At 45.6% G+C, this 24,279-nt stretch overlaps 1 protein-coding gene across 3 annotated transcripts in view; it reads right to left on the bottom strand.

Moving 5' to 3' along the window:
• The window catches only part of WDFY3 (WD repeat and FYVE domain containing 3), a 1,200,521-nt gene that overhangs the window by 107,373 nt on the left and 1,068,869 nt on the right, over positions 1-24,279 (bottom strand). For all 3 annotated transcript variants that reach the window (XM_069236246.1, XM_069236255.1, XM_069236264.1), the window contains 2 exons: positions 2,897-3,076; positions 1,628-1,810 (listed from right to left, as the gene is read on the bottom strand). In XM_069236246.1, the coding sequence (XP_069092347.1) occupies positions 1,628-1,810; positions 2,897-3,076 (363 nt within the window). The remainder of the gene's footprint in view (positions 1-1,627; positions 1,811-2,896; positions 3,077-24,279) is intronic.

The raw sequence follows: 24,279 nt of genomic DNA, 5'->3' as shown, positions 1-24,279 counted from the left end.
TCTCCACTTACATCTTGGTGAACCTCAAACTATGGGTTCTTATCTCCTATTGCCCTGATAAACCCCATGTACCCACCACAACAGTTTTCCACACAGCACTAATAGTGCCTAGCAGAGAGTAGGTGGAGTGTCTGAGGCAGCAGGCTCTGTGCACGTAAGTTAGTCATAGTCTAACTCTCTGTGTTAAATGGGGCCAATGCAATTTATTTTAGTATGCCCATTTAATAAAAACGAGGACACAAAACGTTATATGAAAAATGATGGACCCAAGAGTCTGAAAGCATGTAAAAGGGCTTCCACTCACAAATTATGATCTTCATGCAGCTTTCAGCCATTCAACAGTTCCCCCACTCACCGGATATATATGGTTAAATATATTTTTTAAAGAAGGATACTACTGGCAACTTAAGGAGTGAGGCCCTGAAGGGGATCACTAACTTCTGTAGAGAAAAAAGTGTTCAGCAGAGATAACATCTTAACATATGATGGATTCACAAATTTACCATAGGAGCAGCTTTGAGGGTTCTGGGTAAAGCCAAAGAAAAGGGTATATCAGTTATATAAACACATTCTGCTGATAACCATCCAAATGCAGAGTGAAAATTAGGCCACAAAAAAAGAATTTAGTAAATCCCCTGTAAGATGCAAGTAACTAAAGCATGTCATCACAAGAGCTGTCCAGAGACTCCTGTTTTAAGCTGATACGCCAAAAATCTCTCCATATGGTTTCATGCTTCAGTAGATTCATAAATTTGCAGCTCCATCAGTGGTGTGCAATTAGCCAACAACATCCACTTGTAACTTAAGGAGTATGATGGCACAGATTTGTAAATGTGAGGTGACGTTTTTGGCTATAATACAGAGGAAAAAAGAACAGTGATCAAATACAAGAGGACTTAAGGATGTTCTTGCTCCAAGAAATGTTTTCTTAAATGAACCCAACATATTTTTTCAGCACAATTTTGTAAATGTGATGGCAAAATGACTAGAATTTGAATGCAGTTCTTAATATAAAATCACAAAATATATAATTACATCAGATTCTGGCAGTGTAATATTCAACGAAGGAGGGGCTGAGGAAATCCCAAATCACCTACCATGTCCTCCAGCCTGGCAGAAGTTTCCCTGTGTCCCATTTGACCAAGCTTTAATGCAAGGGAAATTTAGTAAATTGACTGCAGCAGATGCATGTCACACGGACTTTCCTCAGTATACTTTCAGTGCTGGGGAGCTGGATTTAGTAACTGTACTGCGGTAAGCTTGAGATGTTATCTATTCAGAATTACGTTTCACAGAAGTCATTAGCCTACTGTGTTGTAGACAACTGGCGTTTCACAAAAAGCACCTTCTACTTTGAAACCCATATTGGTTCCTCCATATTTGCCTGGAAATGTTTACATTTTCTACAAGACTCACAATTAATGTTCATTGTTGGTAAACACATAACACAAAGGCTCTGCCTTTTACAATGTATTCATTTTCCACATTACAAAACTTAATCTGGTTACCAGATCAAAGAGAGCATCTCAGACATGTTTCTGAAAAAACATATGTAGAGGGCTCATTGTGTTTTAGAAGATACTTTCAGGTAAGATACACCAACATCCCCCATTCATATAATACTTACTCTGACTACTCCGTCCGAATGCCCTGTTACAATGACGTTCTGGGTATCCCATTCGTTCATCTCTGACATGCAGCAGCACAAGATTTGCTGACTCCTTCCTGTGAAGGTATTCACGCTCACAACTGGGCTCCCATTAATGCTCCACACATGAATATAAGTGCCAGCGCATGACACAATGTCCCCCTGATGCATGAGAGAAAATCAGAATTAATTCAAAAGTTGTATCAATACTGCAGGCATAGTATATAAATCAAGAGCCACTACAACTCAACGAAATGTCTTGATTATTGTTGAGGCAAAAGGAAAACAATGTACACAATGCATTTTGAAAATACAGAGGGTGCATATTCAGCAGCAGAGACAGTATTCCTTTTTGGTACATGATGCCTCTCAAAGCTCAATAGATAATCTTTAAAAAGTTCTCCCTTGATCTCAAATCAACCACATCATTTACCTCATACTATCAGAAATTATTTTTTTTAAAAATAAAAAAAAAGAAAGAACAAAGGGAACCAACAAGTTGAAAAATGCCATCATAGCAACAATTTCACTGAGCTCTACCCTGGCTATAGATTCACGGATGATGGCTGTGAATAAGTGTCCTACCCTGCTAGGGAGCTACCAGCCTAGGCAACTAGGCCCCTCCCTCCTTGAAAATGGTTATCGCTGCTCACAGCAGGCAGGAAGGAGATTCACATGGAGGAGCTTCTTGGAAAGTATGGTATGGCAGCAATGACTCAGGGACATCTTGTAAGGAGCATGCCCGAATGAGTGGATTGTGACCACCAAACTCACTTGTCGAATTTAGGAGTTTTCATAAATTTAAGAAGAATAAGGACCGGATGGATCTAAAATACTCTAAAATTCTAATTAGCCCTAGCTCTACGTTGTCTGTCTCATTTCTTCTGCTTTTTCCTTACAACCTGTCATACTGCCCTCAGATCCTGAGACTCCTGTAGACTAATATGGGTGCTTTAAAGGCAACTATAAACTGTGAATAAAGACAGCCTCTGTTTGGGTGAGCTGATATACAGTGATTTAAATATCAGGTTAGCTTTGCCAGATTGCACGTAAAATAAAGCTACTAGTCCATTTGTAAATTATTACAAATTTCATGAAAACAGATTAACCATATTAATTAACAAACCAGGTGAACCATATTTAACAAATTCAAAGATGGTGACAGACCGCAGAGCTCAAATATAAACTTGTACAGAAAAACAGTGGTCAATCTTCATTTGATTTCAGTGTGCAAATGAACGTTCTTACCGTTAATTCATTGATACAGAGGGCTGACACTGGAGCTCGGTGACCTCGGAGCTGTGTTACAAACGCTAACTTATTTAAATCCCAAATGATGCACGTGCGGTCCCGTGACCCGCTGACCACAATGTGATAGGCGAGTGATGTTGTTACACAAGTAACTGTGTCAGTGTGGCCTAGCAGCGCCTGTGGTACAAAAAACACAAAATACATGTAGTGACAACGACAAAATAAACGTATCCTCATTGTGACGTGAGACTTATGGTTTCATCCTGCTGGAAATCGCGCTAAATTGAATTCTGAGAGAATATTTATATAGTAATTTAAACACACCTCAAAAAGTCAAAACTGTACCCACAAACCTGTCATAACACGCATTTTGGACCCAAGTCTGTTGACTCTCAAGTGCAATAAAGCAATAGGTTTACGGTACACGAGACAGTGATGAAAATATTTTTAAATCATTTAGCTACCTCACAATGTGTAGGTTGATGTCTGCAGCGTGAGGCACAGTAATATACTATCTGAAGCAGCAATACCTTCTCATCTGGAAAATGGCAGCAATGAAGCCTGTTGCCTGGGGCTACAGACCCATTGTATGTACGGATGAGCTTCTAAAGTAGACACTTTGTATAGTTGTTTAAAACATATCCTTCTCATATACATCTTTTCTGCGTCATTAAAAGATGGCCCTCTCAGTAAGAACAAAACCGAAAGTTTGCTTAGGCTATCATTATGATACACTGCAAATATTCTTTTGGAGCAATCTGAAGGAAAGTTATTTTCAGAGGGCAGCAAAACAGGAAGATTAATAATGACAGTTTGCCATAGACAAGTAAAGGATAAATCAAGCCCTTTTTGCAACTATTTAAATGAATTGCAGATCAATTAAGTCTGTAAAATTAAACGTGAAGCCATCTAAAAATGTAAATAAAGGACGTAAACTGCTGCCACTTTAAATAAGGCAGCCATGCTATGTCACAGGTGGATGACTGCTTGGTAAATCTAACGAGTCAAGCTATCACATATTTATTCTGGCAAGTAAGTCAAGCTCTTGTGCTTTGGGTTTTTAATGAACGGACTTACCGGTTAATATATACTGAGAACTTCTTACCATGCAGGCTTGTTGCCTTTGTTTTTTATCTAGAACAGTGACACCAGTACTTGGGTTATGTCAGACAACCTCGTCTGCTGATTTTTCACTCAAGCTTTAAAACTGACTTAAGAATATTTGCCATCATAAAGGTACTTAGTATCTGTTGTTATCAGTTACTGGATTGCAGTTTAAATAAAATATAGCACCGGATGTTGTAAATATTCATGCTATTGTTTGAGTTTTGGATAAATGTCGCATATTAACTGTAGTGATGCTTGCATAGCTCTGTGCAGTAGTTATTTTCTATTTAGGTACAATTATTGGTGTAAACCACACATTGATTTCCCAGTGCATCGAAGGAGACCAACTTTCTTTTTAACACATTTTCTGATTAATGTGTTGCATTTCCCAAATTGACCCGCACCTCTGTTTCCATGGCAGTGGGGGAGGGAGGGAGGGGGTGTTCAGTGTCGAACAGGTGTTGGTTATTTATAGATTTGGGGTGCAGGGCTTTTGCCTGCATGTTGCCACTTGCTTGTCTGCTGGGGCTAGGACCACAATCCCACTAGAATTGGAAGGCAAGGAGAGGAGATACTTAAGCGTGCCTGGAGTACGCAGTGCAGTGCATGATTTTTCCTGCCAGTTGCCACTATCCTGCTTGGGCCAGGACCACAAGGCCCATAAACCTGCTGGTCTTGGAGACTGGGAAAGGAGATACTTAAGTGCACCTGACCCTGCAGGATGCACTTTGCCTAGCAGGTGTCATTTGCTTGCCGTTTGGTCTTGGCGACTGGTAAAGGAGATACTTAAGTGCACCTGACCCTGCAGGATGCGCTTTGCCTTGCAGGTGTCATTTGCTTGCCGTTTGCCTGCTGGGGCCAGGACCACAAGGCCCATAATCACACTATACTTAAGCACGCCTGGAGCCTACAGGGCGGAATACAACTGGTGTGTGCCCAGGCCAAGAACAGGCCCACGTGCACCCCATCAAGATCAACTGGGCCCTTTCTCTTAGCTGTGTGTTCTGGATCTTGATGATAAGGCTAAGCACGAGTCTACCCATGGGGATGTCAAGAGCTCCTTTAACAGCTTAAGCATTATGACACCCCTTACTTCAGCAGATGGAGCTATTACAGAGGAAATAATGCATGCTGTTATGCATCAACCGGGCTGCAGTGGTCCTGTTGCTCCCCTGTACGCTGTAAAGAGAAACAGAAAGACTGGGGATTCATCAAGGAAGGACCACGCAGTACCCTCCTTCGGTGTGGAGGTACCAGCAGTCGTGGACGAGTGTATGGATGTACTGTTAGATAAACTGACTGTGAACTGGAATCTCAGGTGGCTAACTCTTTTGCATTGTTTAATCAAAGACCCAGTTGGATGAAAAACACCATCACCAAGCTAGCGGAGTATTTTAGGTGCTTTGCTAACGCTAATGTTCTTGGGATCCCGGTACATGCAGAAAGCTATGAATAGGCCCAACTTTGTTTTGCATGACACCCAGTTGTCGCATAACAATGCCATTCAAGCCTCCAACTACTTGGCTCACTCTGGTGGTCCTCGAGGGGTCAATAATAGAGAATCTGACCTAACTGCTGCTCACATGCAAAGCAGTTCTGCTTCTAGCATGCCACCAAGCCACAGTCCTATCAGGTCAAAGGTGAGCCACAATTTTATCTTTAACAGGAATTCTGCTGCTGGTCCTGTTAGTAGGGAGCCAGTCAGTGATGTAAAACCATTACCGGTGCCCTACTGTTTTAAGTTACCCCCTGCAACTACACCCTATGTTCTTGTTCTGGCTAAGGTTCCTCCCATGAAAACTGTTTCCATCAAACACTTCCCACGGTTTAGAAATAAAGATAGTCCATTGGACTGATGGGCACCTGGAGCGTAACTATCAGTTATTCAAACATTAATATGGTAAGAGGAGTACCATGGCTAGCCAATCATTAAAACCTAGAAGAGGGTTGCATTGTGGTGAACTTTAACAAAGTGATCATGGCTGATCACTTGTTATCAGATCTGCCACCCATGCAGTAGGCTTTTTCTGTTATTTGGTCACCAAACCCAAAATATTTAGTGGCCCTGGAAAGCACGCTGTGGATGCAATACATGCTGCTCGTAATATATCTAATAGGCCAGTCTATGAAGTATCCACTTCTAACAGATTCACACCTTCAAGTGCCTTGGCCAGTAATGACGGACTGCCCTCTAATCATAACCCGTTAACTGGGTACTATTGGGGTTCTAACACATCAGAATTATTGTGTTGGAATATAGCCGGCCTGGTGGATAAAACAGCAGACATGAGTTTCTCTCTTTTCTCCAAAATTAAATATAATTTGTTTTCAGGAAACATGGGATGTTGGCAATAACTTCCTTTTGGATGGCTATGGTTCTTTCTCCATTCCTGTCACGTCTTCTAAATTCGGGAGGGCCAGTGGTGGCCTTCTTCTTTTGACTGCTTTGAATTTGGACTGCAAAGCTGAGATGATTAATACTGGCTCAAAGAACCTGGTTGCAGTCTTACTTCTATTTCCCAATTTATGTAGCTTGCTAATAGTTAATCTTTATAATGCCAATTGTCAGCAGCACCAGCTAGATCTTGTACGTTCACTTACAGATCTTTCGGAGAAATGTCTTTTTACTAATGGTGTCTGCACTATAGTTATATTAGTGAGCATTTTTAATCTGCACCTTTGCACCAGGTGTTGCTTCTTAGAGCATAGCACACCAGAGACTATTTTATCTAATGCTTCTCGTTCTATTCACAAGCTGTAGGGTGAACTGATCAACTCTATTTTATTTATGGTTTTAATCTTTCCCTCATAAACAAGTCATGTCTTGAGGTTGCATCAACTGCGAACAGCCCCACTTTTACTGGTAGAGGCTGCTCCAATGTGACTGATTTTACCTCTGTCTCACCTTCCTTGATGCATTTATTAATAACTTTGAGTTACTATGGGGACTCCCGGAGTGACCATACCCATTTATCTGCAACTTTTCCCTGGGGCCCAAGGAAGACTCGTTCCAATTTGCTCTGCAAGCAAAGATATCTGTTTGCAAGTTATTTCCCCTGATGAATTTACTGTCATTCTTTTAAGTCCATCTGTAAGTCCCTGTTGACTAGCAAGGGGAAAACCCGTTCAAGACAAACCTTTTAGATGGTTCAATAACTTGTGCTCAAGTGCCCACCATGATCTTATTAGGGCTTAAAAGAGAAACTGAGGAACCGACTAAGTGTAGCTTCTTGTGGTGCTGCATATAAAACACTTTAAAAGCTTGCAAACCTTCTTTGCAACCTGAGGCATGGGACCAACTAATTCCTGCAACTAGCACTAGGGACATCTCTATGTTTTGCGAAATCATTAACCACCCTTTATTTAATCAGTATGCAGAGGCCTTCTTGTCTTCCAGCCTGATTCATGGGTGTGTCATTTCGAAGCACTTTATGATGCACTCAAGGTCCAGATGGAGTGCACCTAGATTTATTTCAGTTCTCTGTATGGCTTTGGGCCACGGTTATCACTACTTATATTAATCCTGCAGAAAGGCTTTACCAATGTCTTGGTCCAAATCTGCGATTGTGCCAAATTAAAAAAGAGGAAGTCTGCCCTGGTTGTTACCACCCCTATTTTCCTGATATGTGCTGTGGTTGAGATTATAGGAAGGATAGTACTGAACAGGTTGAGACGTGCATAAGAATGAAACAGTTAGTCAGACATACAGTATGGTTTTAGACCTACTCTAGGGACTGTTGATCAATGCCTTAACCTTCAACATCTTGTCAACAAATACACAGTTGCTAAACAAGGATCCATACAGAAGGCTTTTAAGGACCAGGGTTTAGCCTTTGCCAGGGTCAACAGGGACAAACTCTGGGGTATAACGTTGCACATGGGTTTTGAGCATATCATAATCCATTTGCTTTACGATTTGCGCTTGAATGTGTCTGACTTGGTCAGGTATAGGTAAAGTGGGGAATGCACAGAGAACTTTAATTTAAAATGTGGTGTGTGCCACGGCTGCATCTTGCCACATTTCCTGTACACATTGTATATTAATCATCTTGAACTGGCCTTGGTTGGACGATGCTGTCCTTTTATCTCAGGACAGAGTAAGGTCTACAGAATTTACTTGATTCTTTTGTGAGTTTTACGGACAGTCTGGACCTGGGCACTAATTTTAATAAATCTAATTTTATGGTGGTTGGTCCCAGGTCAACTAAAGCCAGATACTTTTTTTTGCAAAAGGCAATCCCAGCAGTCACGTGGCATCATTTCCCTGTGTAGTCATGTTCTTTAATCCTACCACGTTGTGGTCCTCCTTGGTAGCCTCTAGAAAACACATCTTTGCCAGGAGCCTAGCATCTGTTTTTGACTTTACAGCCAGACTCGGTCGTAGACCAATAGAGAAAATGTTAAATATCTACAAAGATAAATGTGTACCTATCACTGTGCATGGCATAGAGAGTTGGGGCTTTACCAACTCACTTGTGTAACAATCAGCAGAAAACATTTTCTTGGGAAGACTTTTATCCCTTCCCCAAAGTTCTGTCTCATTTAGAATACACAAGGAACTTGGCCAGGGGTATCTGACAGATGTTTTGCAATTGTGACCTTTGAGCTTCTGGTTCATTGTCTGACTGAGACCCAAAACAGGGCTTAATCTCCAAATCATAAAGGATTGCACGTCCCTTGACTGTACACATACAATTCCGTGGTTGAATTATGTCAATTTATGCTTCACTGAGCTGGGGCATCCTGAGATTTTTCAATGCCCAAGACCATTGTTAAGGGCGATATTTTTGGGGCTAAAACGGCCTTTAAGGGCTGGAAATTAGACGAGAAAGAACCATGTGCACTAAAGGGGCATCTGTAAGAGTTTATGTTTTGTTAAAACCCTCCCTGTTTAAAGAATTATATTTTTTGCTTGATATGCCTCACCATTATTGTTTTTGACTCATTTTAGGTTGATTTTTATTCATTTTTATTGGCCATTGCTAAGGGGAGAACGGTTGAAAATAACCCTGTACCATGTAAACGTGATCATGTTTCCAATCAGGACACTGCACTTTGTCATGTTCTGTCTTTTTTTATCAAACCTTTTGGAAGGCTTCTTTGTTCCCCTGCTGGCCAATAAGCATTTTAACTAAGTAAGATCTGTGTTGCTGTATTTACAGTTACTGTAATGAATCCTAGTGTGTTTTAATGGGATAACAGGAGTTAGCTTAGCCTTTGGCTTGCAGACTCGTGCCCCCGTCACATAGTGACTTTTAACCTTCTTAGCTTGCTCTGTCTTAGCCCATTTATTTAATTAATTAATCCTTCTAAGATGGCTGCCTTGTTTATAGTTAGGCCATTTGTTTAGCTTTATGTTATCAGTGCCAACGTGCTAAGGCATCAAATCAAGTGACAAAGACAAACAAACTATAGGTGTTCACATTAGGTACTTTCACTCTTCACGCTTTTGAGGGAATTGTTTACATAAATTACCGTTCCAAGCATGTTGTGTTATCTATTGTTTGGGAACAACATACGTCAGGGGTCCAAGTAGATCTGTATAAATACACCTCACTTTAAACAGATAATCAGAGGGATTGCGACCAGATATCATCGCTGCTATCGATGCTGCACATCGCCTTGACGCTGACCCGGACTTCGTGTTCCTACGGAGTCTGAGCTTGAGACCTCATTCCAAGGTAACAAGGGCTGGTGGCTCCTTCCAGGGACATGGCTTTGGCAGATTAGGTTTAACATACCCAGCTCTCCTCTAGGTAGGTTAGGCCTATTATGATAGGGTATTAGGACATATTATACATTCTGTCTTTCTATATTACTGCAAGATGATGGGGGGTCTTTATAATCATGACTCGTCTTTACGATTCTGTCTCTTGCACTGTTCAATAGCATAATCATTGTAGCCCATGTGAATTATCGCAGATTGTATTAAATAAAAACTATTAGCCCATTACTGCATCTTCGTTACTGCCTGTGTTTGGTTGAGACATGTGTAACTGTGAGAAAGGGGTGATCTCCGTCTAACCACGACACTCCCTGAGATGTCATACTAGAGTCCAGCGTGAAGGCTGCCACAAATCACCTTGAACTGTTTGGGTTTTTGGTGAGGTACTGCTAGTGAGCCGGAAGGGTTGGGACTACAGTTGCGACTTGTTGTAGGATAGGCATAGTCACCTACAAACATAAGTATCATCCTTAAGCCAGCAGAGCAAAAGTCCAACTACGACATTACTATCTGATATGCATATTTGTTTTCATGTGGCTTGTTTTTTTAACTAGCACAGCTGAATTGAGGGAGCAATTGGGAAGTGACTGATGTATTGTTTTCATTTATGTCTTATGTTTTACTTTGTTGGAAACCCAATAAAGGATGAACTGATTGAATTAACTGATTGACTGTAGTGCCTTTGGGGAGTTTCAAAAGTAACTGAAAGCAAAATGTCAATTCAGGGTACCAATGTTTTGGTCCCAGGTATCATCGCTGGGCTGCACATAAACGCACCACAACCATATGTTTTCAACATTTACACAACCCAAGGTTCCTATTTTCCAGATTTCCCTCACCACCAATGGCTAGTTCCCCCACCACCAAATTAGATCTGTCGGATTTTCAGCAATTTTTCCCCCGAGCCTCCAGCTTTGCCAAAACTTAAGCAAAAGGTAAATGTTAATTACCTAGTAGACATCTGTTCATGGCATGTAGTGCTGTAGATTCACATGATTTGCATAAGCCCATCATCTGCTGTTGGGCTCGGAGTGTTACATGTTGTTTTTCTTCAAAGAAGGTTTTCGAGTCACAAAATCGAGTGACTCCTCCTCTTGGTAATACTGCGCATGGGCATAGAGTCTCTTTGTTAGATTGTTTCCCCGCAGGCGAGTGAAGTAAAGAGTGTGTACATGTGTTCATAGATAGATATAAGAAATGAGATGTCCAAGTAATGTATTTACATGTTTACAATATATGGTACTGCAACGGCTAAAGGCCCCCGGGGGAGGGAGGGTGCATGTGAATCTACAGCACTACATACCACGAACAGATGTCTACTGGGTAAGTAACATTTCCGTTTGATTGCATGTGTAGCTGTAGCTACACATGCTTTGCATAGACTGTAAAGCAGTTCCCACCAAATAAATGGTGGTCAGCCTGTAGGAGTTGGAGTAGCTTGGAATAATGTCCTAAGTACTGCCTGTCCAAAAGTTGCTTATTGGCGAGCTAAAACATATATACAATAGTGTTAAGTGTGGTGTAGACTGTGTAACAGCTTTACATGTCTGCTATTGTTATGTTTCCTAAGAATGCCATTGAAGCTCCTTTTTTCCTAGTGGAATGACCTTTAGAAGCTACTGGTAACTGTCTTTTCGCTTTAAGATAACAAGTGTTAATACATTTAACTATCCATCTGGCTAATCTGATTTTTGAGATAGGATTACCCTTGTGAGGTTCTGAAAAATGCTACAAAAAGTTGTTTTGACTTTTTAAAATATTTTGTTATGTCAATATAGTACATGAGAGCTCTTTTAACATCAAGGGTGTGTAGGGCTCTTTCTGCAACTGAATCTGGCTGTGGAAAGAAGACTGGCTAATCCACTGACTGATATGAAAAGGTGAAATTACCTTTGGTAGGAATTTTGGATTTGTCCTAAGAACTAATTTGTCTTATGAATCTGAAAGAACAGTTATTCTAAAGGGAAAGCTTGGATTTCACAAACTCTTCTTAAAGAAGTTATTGCTAATAAAAAGGCAACCTTCTATGATAAGAACTGTAGGGTACAAGCATGCATGGGTTCAAATGGTGGGCCCATAAATCTTGTGAGTGCAATGTTTGAATACCATGCAGGAGCTGGGGGAACTCTAGGTGGGTTTACTCTCTTAAGCCCCCCCCATAAAAGCTTTAATAACAGGAATTCTAAATGGAGAAATATGCTCCCTGTTTTGGAGATCGGCTTCATTTAGCATCAGTAGCAGCTCAAAAAAGGAATATGCCAGATTTGCTTTCTGTAAGTGTAACAAACAGCATACAATACCCTGTACTGAAGAATTAAGTGGGTCAATATTTTGGGTTCACAATAGCACACACAACGTTTCAATGTAGCAGCATAACAATGTCAAGTTGTGGGTCTGCGTGCTTCCTTTAGAATGTTCATACATTCAGATGGAGGTTATAGGTAACCAAACTCTGTGACTGCAGGAGCCATATTGCAAGATTAAGTATGCTGGTGTTTGTGTGTCAGATTTGACCTTTGTTTTGGGTCAACAGATCTGGTCTGTGTAGTAGCTTGTGATGAGGCATCACTGATAGATCCAGCAGTGTTAGCAGAGTTGTGTACCAATGTTGACGTGCCCATGTGGGAACTATGAGAATCAAGGTGAGAGAGGTTTGTCTCATCTTCTTTACCAGAAATGGAAGGAGTGGGAGAGGTGGAAAAGCGTAAGCAAATATCCCTAACCAGTTCATCCATAGAGCATTGCCCTTGAAATGTAGGTGTGGGTACCTGGATGTGAAGCTTTGGCATTTTGAGTTTTCTTTTGTGGGGAATAGGTCTATGTCTGGAGTCCCCCACATTTGAAAGTATTTCTGAATTATTTGCGGGTGAATTTCACATTCGTGGATTTGTTGCTGCGTCCTGCTTAAGAAGTCTGCTAATTGATTGACTATCCCAGGGAGATACTCTGCCACTACTTGAATGTGATTGTGAATCACCCATCTCCAAACTGACTGGGCTACAAGGGATAATTGGAATGAGTGTGCCCCCCCCCTGTTTTTGCAGATAATATATTGTTGTAATATTGTCTGTGAGTATTAACACAACTTTGTGTGCAATTTGTGGCAGAAAAGCTTTGAGTGGTAGGAATACTGCTAGTAATTCCAAGTAATTTATGCGGTAAGTCTGTTGGTTGGAGTCCCATTCCCCTTGTATGGTGAGATTGTTGAAATGAGCTCCCCAACCTATCTGTGACGCATCTGTTGCGATAGTGGTCTGAGGCTTAGGGTCCTGAAAGGGCCGTACTTTTGATAGATTGGTGTGATTCCACGGCTGCAGAGAACGTTAAGTCTGGCGGTCCAACAACAGTAGATCCAGAAGTTGACCCTGTGACTGAGACCACTGTTGAGAGGCCCTGCTGCAGTAGCCACATGTGCAATCTTGCATTTGGAACTATAGCTATACATGAAGCCATCATTACTAATAATTTCATCACTATCTTCACTGTATAAGTGTGGCTGTATTGTAGTTGAGATATTAAGTGTTTAAGTGCCTGAATCCTTGCAGGTTTTGGGTGTGCTAATCCAGACTGATTGTTGAGAACTGCTCCCAAATATGGCTGTGTTTGTAATGGTTGCAAGTGGGATTTGAGTTAATTGATGGTGAATCCCAAACAGTGTAGGAGATCTATCGTATACTTAGTGCGTTGTTGACAGACTTGGACTTTATTAGCCAATCATCTAGATATGGGAAGACATGTATGTGTTGCCTTCTGAGGAATGCTGTAACTATCGCTAAGCATTTGGTAAACACCCTTGGTGCTGTTGTTACTCCGGAATGGTAGTACTTTGAATTGGTAGTGCTTTCCTGCAATGACAAACCTTAGGTATTTGTGATGTGCTGGATGTATGAGAATGTGGAAATATGCATCCTTTTTTTTTTTTTTAAATTTGTTTTTATTGTTATCAACTACTTGCTGTTTTTACAAGTGTAATTCTTCTTACAGTAACGTATTGTCGTGATTATACATTTCTGCTAATTATACCATTTCCGGGCTTTGCGGTCCATGCAGTACGTTACGCATTTGGTTAGCCTTTACCATGCATTTACTTAACTTATCAACAGTTATTTCTTCGCCCAATTGAAACTTTATAATGGCATTCACATTTTCATTATCCTACGTTACTGTTGTATTCTGTGACCTGTTAACAGACTTAACTCAACTTCAAACTGTATATGAACTTTTAGGCCTATGTGGGAGGAACTGTTTAATTGCTGAATTACTAAAAAGGGAGATAGCTTGCCCGGGTATTGCTTGTCGTGTTTTATTGCCCTGCGTTCCGTCATTACCCTCCCTTATCCTTTTTATTATACCATCCCGCTCTCCCCCTCACACTCATACCGCATCCGGATCAAACTGATTCTTAGTAGTCATTCAGTCTTAGTTACAGTGAACTTCCCCTATGTTGGGATCTTCTGACCGTGTCCATTAGCTCATCCCACTCCCTCAGGCTCCATCGGACTCTTTGTTAAGTCTTCCCAGTTAGACACTAGGTTTTCCCACTCCGCCGCGATTGGGGTCTGAAGGACGCCCCTCGCCTCCTCAGCCCTAAGGACCTGAAGCTCTGCCCTGGACCACCTTGTGACATCGTTCCTCCATTCTGTTAGTGATGGGTGGGTTGGGGACTTCCATCCCTTCGTGATCAGTCTTTTAAATAGAGCCAGAGACAGGTCAAGGAAACGATTCCCAACCTTGCCCCACCTAATCCCGGTTCGAAGACCCAGTAGGCACAAATCAGGGGTTGGCCGGAGCTCCAAGCCGAATAACTTCGTGAGGGTAGCCATCATCTCGAACCAACCCACCTGGATTCTCGGGCATACCCACATCATGTGGTCAAAGTCAGCTTCACCGCCCTCACATCTGGGGCATACCTTGGGAGCCCCCCCATATATGCGGTGCAACCGATGTGGGGTGAGGTAAGTTCTGTGTAAGTAATTGTATTGAATATATCTGAGCCTCGTGTTGCGTGAGATCGTTCTAGGATAAGCTAGAGCCCTGGCCCATTCCGACTCGGACAGGTCTCGCCCGGCTGTCTTCTCCCATTTTTCTCTTAGGGAGTGCAGGGGGTCCACAGCTGACTCTATTTGGGCACGGTATATTTTTGTGATCATGTGAGGTTCCTCTCCTGCCGTCAACAAGAGGTGCAGCACCCCATGGATTGTGGGTTCTGCATTAATTGTACTCCAGTGCTCTTTTAGGGTGTGCATCAGCTTCCTGAAGAATAGGAATTGACCTTGCGGTACCCCTCCTACTACTAAGTCATCGAAGCTCTTCAGCAACCCCTCCTTGAATAGTTCCCCCACTGCCCCAGCCCCGCTCCCACCCATGGCCCCAAGCCTAGCCCCCCTCGCTCACGCCCCCGTAGTTCTAGGGCGACTACCTCCAGTGGTAAAGCGGGAGAGTATGGCGGCCCGACCCCGGTCCTTTTCACGCAACGCTTCCAGCATTTCAACGCCACGTTACACATTATGCTGTCACCTATGAGGGCGACCTTCGTACCCGCCATATTTGCCGCTATACGAGCTGTGTCTGTTGTTCCTTGCGCTGTTGCCAGGTCTAGCTGTCCCCTGCCCGCCATCCAGCCGGCCACCCATTGGAGCTGAGATGCCAAATAATACGCCTCGAAGTCAGGGGCACCCAGTCCCCCCAGACGCGCCGGTCTACAGACGGTTGTTAGCGCCGTTCTCCTGCGACCCACATCCCATATCAACTCTCTAAGCAGTGCATTTAACTCTCGGAACCATGTAGGAGGGACCTGCACTGGCAGGTTCGCAAAGTAATAGAGTAGGCGTGGCAGCATGACCATTTTGGAGAGCGCCACTCTGGCCATTATTGATAGTTTCAATGACCTCCAGAACTCCACCGAGGTGCGCAGGGATCTAAGTGTCCTGCCGAGATTGCCGTCCCTAAGATCGCTCAGTTCGTGAAATATTTGTATGCCCAAATATTTAAAAGTCCGCGGGGCCCAGTTTACGTCCGCAGGGCACGAGTCCGGACGAGCGCAGCCTGCCAGAACAGGGAATACAAATGTTTTTCTCCTGTTAAGTCTGAGTCCAGATAGACTCCCGAATTCCTCCAGAATCCCCAGCGCCCACCCAACACCTCCCGCCCCGTCCCTCAGGTAAAGGAGTATATCGTCGGCATATAGAGAAACGATATGCTCAGCCGGACCCCAGATAATTCCCTTGCCCACTCCTTCTCGCCGCAACTGTGCCGCCAGGGGCTCAATTGCCAGGGCAAACAACATCGGTGATAGGGGGCAGCCCTGCCTAGTTCCGCGGTATATTGGGTATGCACTGGAGATCGACTTTCCGGTCTTAACTCTAGCCAGGGGGGAAGCGTACAGTAGGTCCACCCACTTCACCCATTCCTCCCCTAGTCCCATTTTGAGCATCACCTTCCTTAAGTAATCCCACCTGATTGAGTCGAAGGCCTTCTCGAAGTCCACCGCCAACAAAACCCCAGCTGGCGGTCTCAAAGCCCTGGGCATATGCAGCACCGAGAAAACCCGTCTTAAATTCAACGAGGTGCTTCGGGCAGGAAAAAAGCCATTCTGATCAGTATGCACTAGCTTGGTCATATGGGGCAGCAATCGAGCAGCCATGATCTTGCTAAGAATTTTGAAATCACTGTTTAGCATTGATAAAGGCCTAAACTCCGTCACCCGTGCTTCCCTGTCTTTAGTTTTGGGGAGAGGGACCACCACAGCCTCCCGCAACGTTTGTGGCAGTTCACCCTGTCGCCGTGCCTCCGCGTACATCTCAGTCAGTTGGGGAGCCAGCAGTGACCTATATTTTTTGTAAAAGTCCATGGGGAGCCCGTCTGTTCCCGGAGTCTTCCCTGGCGCTAGCTGTGCTATGGCTTCGTTTACTTCCTCCACTGACACAGGGCCCCCCAGGGCCTCTTTATCCACTGCGTTCAGAGTTGGTAGCGGGATTTGCTGTAGGTACTCGTCGAAGGACTCTGTCCGCAGATCACTGGGTTTCCCGTACAACTGCATATAATATTCCCTGAATGCATTGTTTATTTGGGCCGGGCTGAGCTTGCGTGAACCCTCCCCATCTAGTACACATGTGATAGGCTCACCCTGCCCCCCGGAGCGGACCAACCACGCCAACATTCTCCCCGATCTACTCTCCTCCGCCTGCAGGGATGCTGTGTACTTTTGTCTATCATGGCATCTAAGCTGCTCTTCAATGCGGGAGTTTTCCCTGCGGGCTCGACTGTAATCCTCCTTCTCCTGCGCAGTTCTCCCCTGTCCCAACTCCCCTTCGTGTATGTCTTTCTCCAGAGCATTTAGCTCCCTTTCAAGTGTACGTCTAACCCCCGACGACTGCCCCAAGCAAAAGCCCCTCGTCACCACCTTAAGTGCCTCCCATTCCAGGGCCCTAGTGGGGGTGGACCCGTTGTTTGTCTCGATGTATTCTGTCAAATGACAGCGTAAGGCTTCTCTGTACGACTGGTCCTCAAGTGTTGAGGGGGACATCCTCCAAGACGGTATGGGGGGTCTGTCCTCCGGCACCCTCATCGTTATTAACAAGGGATTGTGGTCAGACAAGGTGCGGGCCAAGTATTCCGAGCGTGTCATGTTAATTAACAGGCCTGCAGTGCATACTACTCTATCGATTCTTGTATGTACCTGGTGAAGACCCGAGTAATAAGAATAATCTCTGTCAGTTGGGTGATGCACTCGCCAGACATCCGATAGCCCCCACCCGTCCAACCACTCCCCTACCCTTTTGGCTGTTTTTATTGCCGCAGCCCCCTGTATAGGAGGGGTAGACCTGTCCAGTTCAGTGTCTAGCACCGCATTAAAATCCCCACCTACTAATAGCTCTCCGGTGCATTGGCGTGTAAGGTGACTCGATAACCCTGACATGAAGGCTACCTGGTCTTGGTTAGGGGCATAGATGCAACTCAAGACTATCGGTACACCATGCAGCCTCCCCTCCAGTATCACAAATCTACCCTCCTTGTCAATATTGGAAGAGATCGTCGTGAAGGGGACCCCCGCCCTGATCCATACCAATACACCTCTAGCGTAGGCAGAGTATTCCGTTGCGAATACCTGCCCCCTCCACCTACGTCTCAACTTCTCTCCCTCTCCAGGCGCCAGGTGAGTTTCCTGCAACAGAGCCACCTGTACACCCCTTCTCTTTAGATAGGAGAGTATCTTGTGCCTTTTAGCCGGAGTGCCCATCCCTCTAACATTCCAGGTCATGAGATTGTAATCTGCCATTGCCCATTTTCGGTTTGGTGGCTCTGTCCCGGCCCTCCCAAGCCTCGGAGCCTCCTCTCCCTTTATCTATAACTTTGTCACATTCCAATTCCAATTCCCACATTGCCTTATTAACTTTTAACTGTATGACCCAACTCCCAGTCCCCAGGGCGCCTCCGAACTTGTAGGTCGCCCAGCAAATTGTGCAACAGTGCAACTTGTTCAGTCTCTGATTAGCAGTACCCGCCATTATTGTCAAACGGCAGAGTACTGGTCTGGGGGGGTGGCCTTGCCCGGAGGGGCCGGTCGATCCCAATACGCGCCCTGTCTCCAGGGCCTTCCGTGCGTCCAGGCTTGCCAAGTTCGTCAGCTGTTTGCGGGGTTACTTTCGGGGCTCGGGTTGAATGATCCGCTTCACCTGCAGATGAAACCATTGTGTCGTCAGACTCGTTCCCGGATTCTTCCTGGGGTGACGCCTCTCCGCTCATGCGTGCCGCTGCCTCCAATGCCTCCTTCCTTCCTTTCTCTTTCTGTGTTTGGGTAGGTACCATACGTCTGCGGTTTCTGGGCTTCCTTCCCTTCAGCGCTCGGCGCGCCCCGTTCCCAAGCGCGACCCTTCCTGTGGACCCTCCTGCCCGGGAGCTGTGTGACTCTAGCCATTCCCAGGCTTCCTCAGGTGACTGAAGGAACGATGTCTTCCCTTCCAGAATCACTCTCAATCTGGCTGGGTAGAGTAGCGAATATTGGATTCCCTCCTCCCTTAGGGCTCTCTTGACTGCCAGAAACGAAGCTCGCTTGTTTTGTACCTCCAGAGTGTAATCCGGGAATAATGTCACCTCCCCGTTTCCGACTTTAAAAGGGCCCGATTCCCTGGCCCTCTGCAGGAGGGTGTCCCTGTCACTATAATGTAACAGTTTAGCTATCACGGCCCGGGGGGGCCTGCCCGAGGCCAGCGGCCTCACCGGTACCCGATGCGCCCGCTCCAACGTGTAGAAGGGGGTCAGGCGCCCCGGAGCCACCGTCTCACCGAACCACTTCTCCAAAAATTCAACCATGTTCGTACCCTCGGTCCCCTCCGGGAGACCCACCACACGTACGTTATTCCTTCTGTTCCTCCCCTCTGCGTCTTCAACTCTCCTTTCGAGGCGCGTCACTCTGTCAACCAGGGAGGACACTTCAGCTGTCAGGTTTTCCTGCTTCGGTGCTATGTCCGCCAGGGCAGTTTCTGTTTCTTTGACTCTATCTACCAATTTGTGGTGTTCCGCTCTCAGCAAGCTCACCTCAACCGCAACCTGGCTGATCTCTCGCTGCAGCGTTGTTTTGGTGTCCTCTATCGCTCCAAGAATTTTATCTAGCGTGTCCTGGACCTTGACCTGTGTGTGGTCCTGCGCGCCCGACTCTTCGCACTCGGCCTGAGCCTTGGACTCCATATTTCTGGCCTTGGGGCGAGCCTTGGAGGGCATCAGCGCGGCCGCAGGCCCCGCCCCAGGGACCCCTGACAGCAGCCTCGGCGGTGTTTGTCTATCTTCTCCAAGACGTCACTCCCTCCCCTCCATGAGCCGCTGCCTTGCCCCAGGCTTTTCCTCAGCCGGGTCCCCGTACCCTTCAGGGTCCACTGTTTCTGAGTCTCTCCGTTGGGTGCTCCGCGCCTTTGCTCCCCTATTGCAGTCCAGACAAATGGGTCCCCCCGTCCCAGGGATCAGATCAGCCCCCCAGGGGCCCCACGTTGGTGCGGGTCCAGATCGTTCTTTTTCAACTTTTGCCCCAAACAGCCTACCAGTCCCACGCAGGCTCGTCAATGTCCACAGCAGTCCTCAAGGGACCGATTTTACTGCACGTTACGCCGCCATAGGGAATGTCAGGGCCCCGGGTTCCGTCTCCGTTCCAGTGACCTCTCCATGTGTTCCCTTATCACTCCGGCCTTTCGCTGCACTGGTCCCCTCTTACAGCCTCCCGATAACTCTTCGCCGCTGGGCGCTCTTTGGCTGCACCGACGCGATGGAGGAGAACTCCTCCGTTGTCCCCTGGGGTCCAATGACCAGACGCTTGATCACAGCCCCGGCCTGCAGCCCTACCCGGGTCTCAATCACCGCCTCAAGCAGGTCTCCGAGTCCACCCGGGGCCGCTCGCCTCCCGGGGCGCTGCCCCGCCGCACCCGTTCCGGTGCGGGAGCTCATGGGCTCTCAGGCCCCTCCAGCACCTGTGCCGCTATGAGGAGGGGACTCCATACTATCCCCCCTCGCGCTGCCCGCTCCTACCGCGGGATGGTGCCGCCGTCTTCCGCTGGAGCCGCCCGCTTCTGGGCACGCCGGCCGGTCAGCTCCGCCACCCGACACCCTCAAGGGCCGCTGTAGGGGCCGCAGTCTCTCGCCCGGGTCGGCGCCCGTCTGCTCCCGGGGCCGCCCGCGTTCAGCCACTCCGTCCTGCAACGCCCCGACTGGGCGCGACTTCTCCCGAGGGCACGGCCGCCCCCTGCTCTCTCACCGTCTGATAAGGCCACGCCCAGGGCCCCGCACCTTCACGTCCCGTCGCCTCCTTCCCTCTCCGGCGGGCCCGGCCACAGCCCAGCGCGAGGCCGCGGATGCAGTCGTGCGCCCAGGCCTCTCGTCCCCCGAGCCGTCCAGGAGGCCGATTTCGGCACCGGGCTCACTTCGCCGTCACCAGAGGGGCACTCTCTCGCCTAGCCCCCTCCTGTGAGTCTACCCCTCAGTCCGGACTTCGGTCGGCCCGGCAGAGGCGCTTTTTCGCTCAATTATTCACCGGCCCCTCCGGAGCTCGGAATTTAGGCGTGCGCCATCTCCGAGACCTTGGCCACGCCCCCCGGAAATATGCATCCTTGAGATTGAATACCGTCATGCAATCTCCTTTTTGTAATAAGGGAATTACATTTTATAGAGTGACCATATGAAAGTGTTCTGAGAGACTGTAAAGATTGAGAGGCCTAAGATCTAGAATTGGCCTTAATATGCAGTCTTTTTTTGGAATTAGGAAGTATAGCGAATATACTCCTTATCCCTGTTGGGATATGGGTACTAACTCTATGGCTCCTTCGGGCAATAGTGATTGTACCTCCTCCTTTAGTAGGCTGAGATGGTCCTAAGTAAGAGTGTGAACGAGGGGGAATGTTTGGCGGAACAGTAATAAGTTCCAGGAAATAACCATGTTGGATAATTGACAGAACCCATTGGTCTGTAGTGATGTCTTGCCATTGTGGATAAAAATGTATCAGTCTTCCTCGCACAGGAGATGTGTGTGCTGTGGGGATGGTGAGTGAGTCACTGTTTAGTTGCAGTAGAGGAACCCTCTGGATGTAGATGGTTTGCCTATTGCTCTATTATTGGATGCCCTGTAGGAACCTCACAATGAACCTCTTGTGTAAAATTGTGAGGTATGTTTTTGCTGTGAAGTGGATGTTGTTTCTGTGGCTGCTGGCTTGAAACCACCTCTAAAAGTGGCCTACGAAATCCCCTTCTAGCAGGTGTGGTGCATAATGCACCCATTACTTTAGCCGTTTAAGAATCTTTTTTTCAGCTTCCCTATAGTTGTGTCCACTTCTGGGCCGAACAAATGTTCCTTGTCAAAGGACATGTTTAATACAGCTTGTTGTATTTCAGGTTTGAAGCCTGAACATTTTCACCAAGCATGTCTTCTGATGACTACACTGGTGTTTATGCCTCTGGCTGCGGTGTCAGACGCATCTGTAGCGCATCTATTAGTGTTACTGGAAATTGGCTGTCCATCTGTTACTATTTGATGTCCCCGTTTTTGATGCTCTGGTGGAAGGTATTGTAGCAATTCTTCCATCTGGACCCAGTGATCCCTGTCATATCTAGCTAGAAGACCTTGGGAGTTAGCTATTCTCCAGTAGTTTGCTGTTTGTGAAGCTACCCTTTTGCCTGCACAATCTAACATTTTGCTCTCCTTACCTGGAGGAGGAGCATCCCATGTCAATTGGCTGTTAGTCCTTTTTCTTGCTGCACTAACCACTATTGAATCTGGTGGTAATTGGGTTCTTATGAAGATTGGGTCTGAAGGAGCCAGTTTATATTGTTTTATCTACTCTAGGAGTGACAATTCTGTCTTTTACTGGTTCCTTACAAATATCAGATGAATGTCTAAGCATCCCTTGTAGAATTGGGAGGCATTGATATTCCTCATGTATTAAAAAGGAAATCCTCCTCTATCGGGTATATGTGCATCAGCACATTATGGTATGCAGCTGCTCTTGCTATGACCTGATTGTATGGTGTAGTGTCTTCTGATGGAGAAGGTCTAGTGGGGTACAAATCTGGATCATTTAAGGTTAAGGGGATCAGAGTCATATAGATCCCATGGGTCTGTATTTTGCTGAATATTACCAAGATCATCCCTGTGTGGTGATGTTGAGGATGTCTGTGGTGTGAATTGAATCTTATATGTGGGTGATGATGGTGTGGAAGGAGGAAGAAGAGGAGAATGTCGTAGGGGAGGCTGTATCTGTTGAAAAGCCTTTTCTCTCTCTCTGTCCTTTGAGACATTTTTTGGTGGAGGTCCAGCATCTAATGTCTTTTGAAAGGTTAACTTACTTTCAATAGTCACCGGAGGAGAAGCAATTATTCTTCCTGTGCCCTTCTGAATTTGTAATTTGCACTGCCTAGTGTCCATGACCTCTAAAATTGGCTGTATGCTCGAAGTTTCTTGTGAGGAAGTGGTAGGCTTACTACTTGTAGTTTTCGGCTCTGAAGATTTAGTTATAGAGTGTTTTGATCAAATCTAAAGTATCAGCTCCGGAATGGATAAATGCTTTTTTGGCTCCGAAATCGATGTCTCTACTTTTCGTCTCAGTATGGAGACCGTTGGAACAGTCTGTTTTGCCAGTGCTGAATGCACTTTGGTCTTTATTCTCTGTGCCAAACTCGAAGGCTGGTCATCCGGACTTATTTTCCGGATCTGACCATGGCCTGAAGGCAGGGTAGAACCAAGGACCAATGCTGGAGACTTTTTTGATGTCTGTGTGTGGTGTGATGGTGCAGGTGTACTCATGTACTGTGCCGGAGGTATGGAGTGGCTGTCCGAATAGGAGTAGTGTTCGGAATCTGATCTCTGATGGAAAGCGCCATAGTCTGTTCTTCCTCCTCCTGCGCGTGTTCCTCACTGAAAATATTGGGTGTATCTTCTGTGGACTTGGACACCATTTCCAGTCGACGAGTCCTTCGGCCCTGAAGAGTCTTCTTAGATCAAAATGATCTGCAGGGGTTGCAAGTCTCTTCTTGATGGGAGACAGACAGAGATTACACACTAAATGCTGGTTGGTGTATGGAAACTTGCCATGACACAGAGGACAGAATCGAAAAGGAGTCCGTTCCATCAGCCAGACATTAAAGTATGCCCTAAAAGGGTGAGGCCTGTTGTACGGGCGAAAAACTTGACCCCAATGGTTTAATCGGATTGACTACAGATAGAAAGCACGATCAAAACGATACCAATGGTATTACAGAAAGGTAGAATAAGTTCAGAATGCAGGAACTGAGATCCACCATAGCGAGAGGAAACCTGTCCGAACCAGACGCCAGAAAGAAAACAATCTAACAAAGGACTCAATGCCCATGTGCAGTATTACCAGTAGGAGGAGTCACTCGATCGTGTGGCTTGAAAACCTTTTTGAAGAAAAACAACTTGTAACACTTTTAGCCCAACACTAGATGGCGGACTTATGCAAAAAGCATGTGTATCTATAGCTACACATGCCATCAAACTGTGTTTTTCACTAGGTTTTCCGAGTGTGGATGTGTCAGACGTGAGAATTTTCAGTGGATTTGAGCAGAAATCAAAACACTAGACAGCCAGAATATCTGAATGGGACACGCTTCCTTGGGGATTACTCCAGTATTTGGGCCCAGCTTAGTCTGGCACCCAGGGAAGCCAACCAACTGCAGATAATTATTAAAACTATAGACTAGTGGCCCTTCATAGTGATGTAGCTTGTGTGAATCCCACAATGTATAGTTACCCACAATGCCTCACAAATGTCAACGTATAGGTAAAACAAATGCAAGTTCTTCACTTTACAATGACCAAAAACTGCAAAACTTCCAGTAAGTGTCCCACCATCCAATGTTTCCGCATGTCCCATGTTATACAGAATAACTCCGACTTGAGTTGCTGTGTTTATTGCCTGGGAAAGGAATAAGTGTTTTTTATTTTTTTTAGGCTAAGAAAAAAATCTAATTACATTTGTCTCCATGCTGCGACCCAGAACTAAGTATCTGTGCCCCAGAAAGGAAACAAAAGATGTTTAGATTTTTTGTAGTC

This window comes from Pleurodeles waltl, chromosome 1_2 (genome assembly GCF_031143425.1).
Source record: "Pleurodeles waltl isolate 20211129_DDA chromosome 1_2, aPleWal1.hap1.20221129, whole genome shotgun sequence".
Taxonomy (NCBI): domain Eukaryota; kingdom Metazoa; phylum Chordata; class Amphibia; order Caudata; family Salamandridae; genus Pleurodeles; species Pleurodeles waltl.
This window is presented reverse-complemented; position numbering and strand designations above follow the sequence as displayed.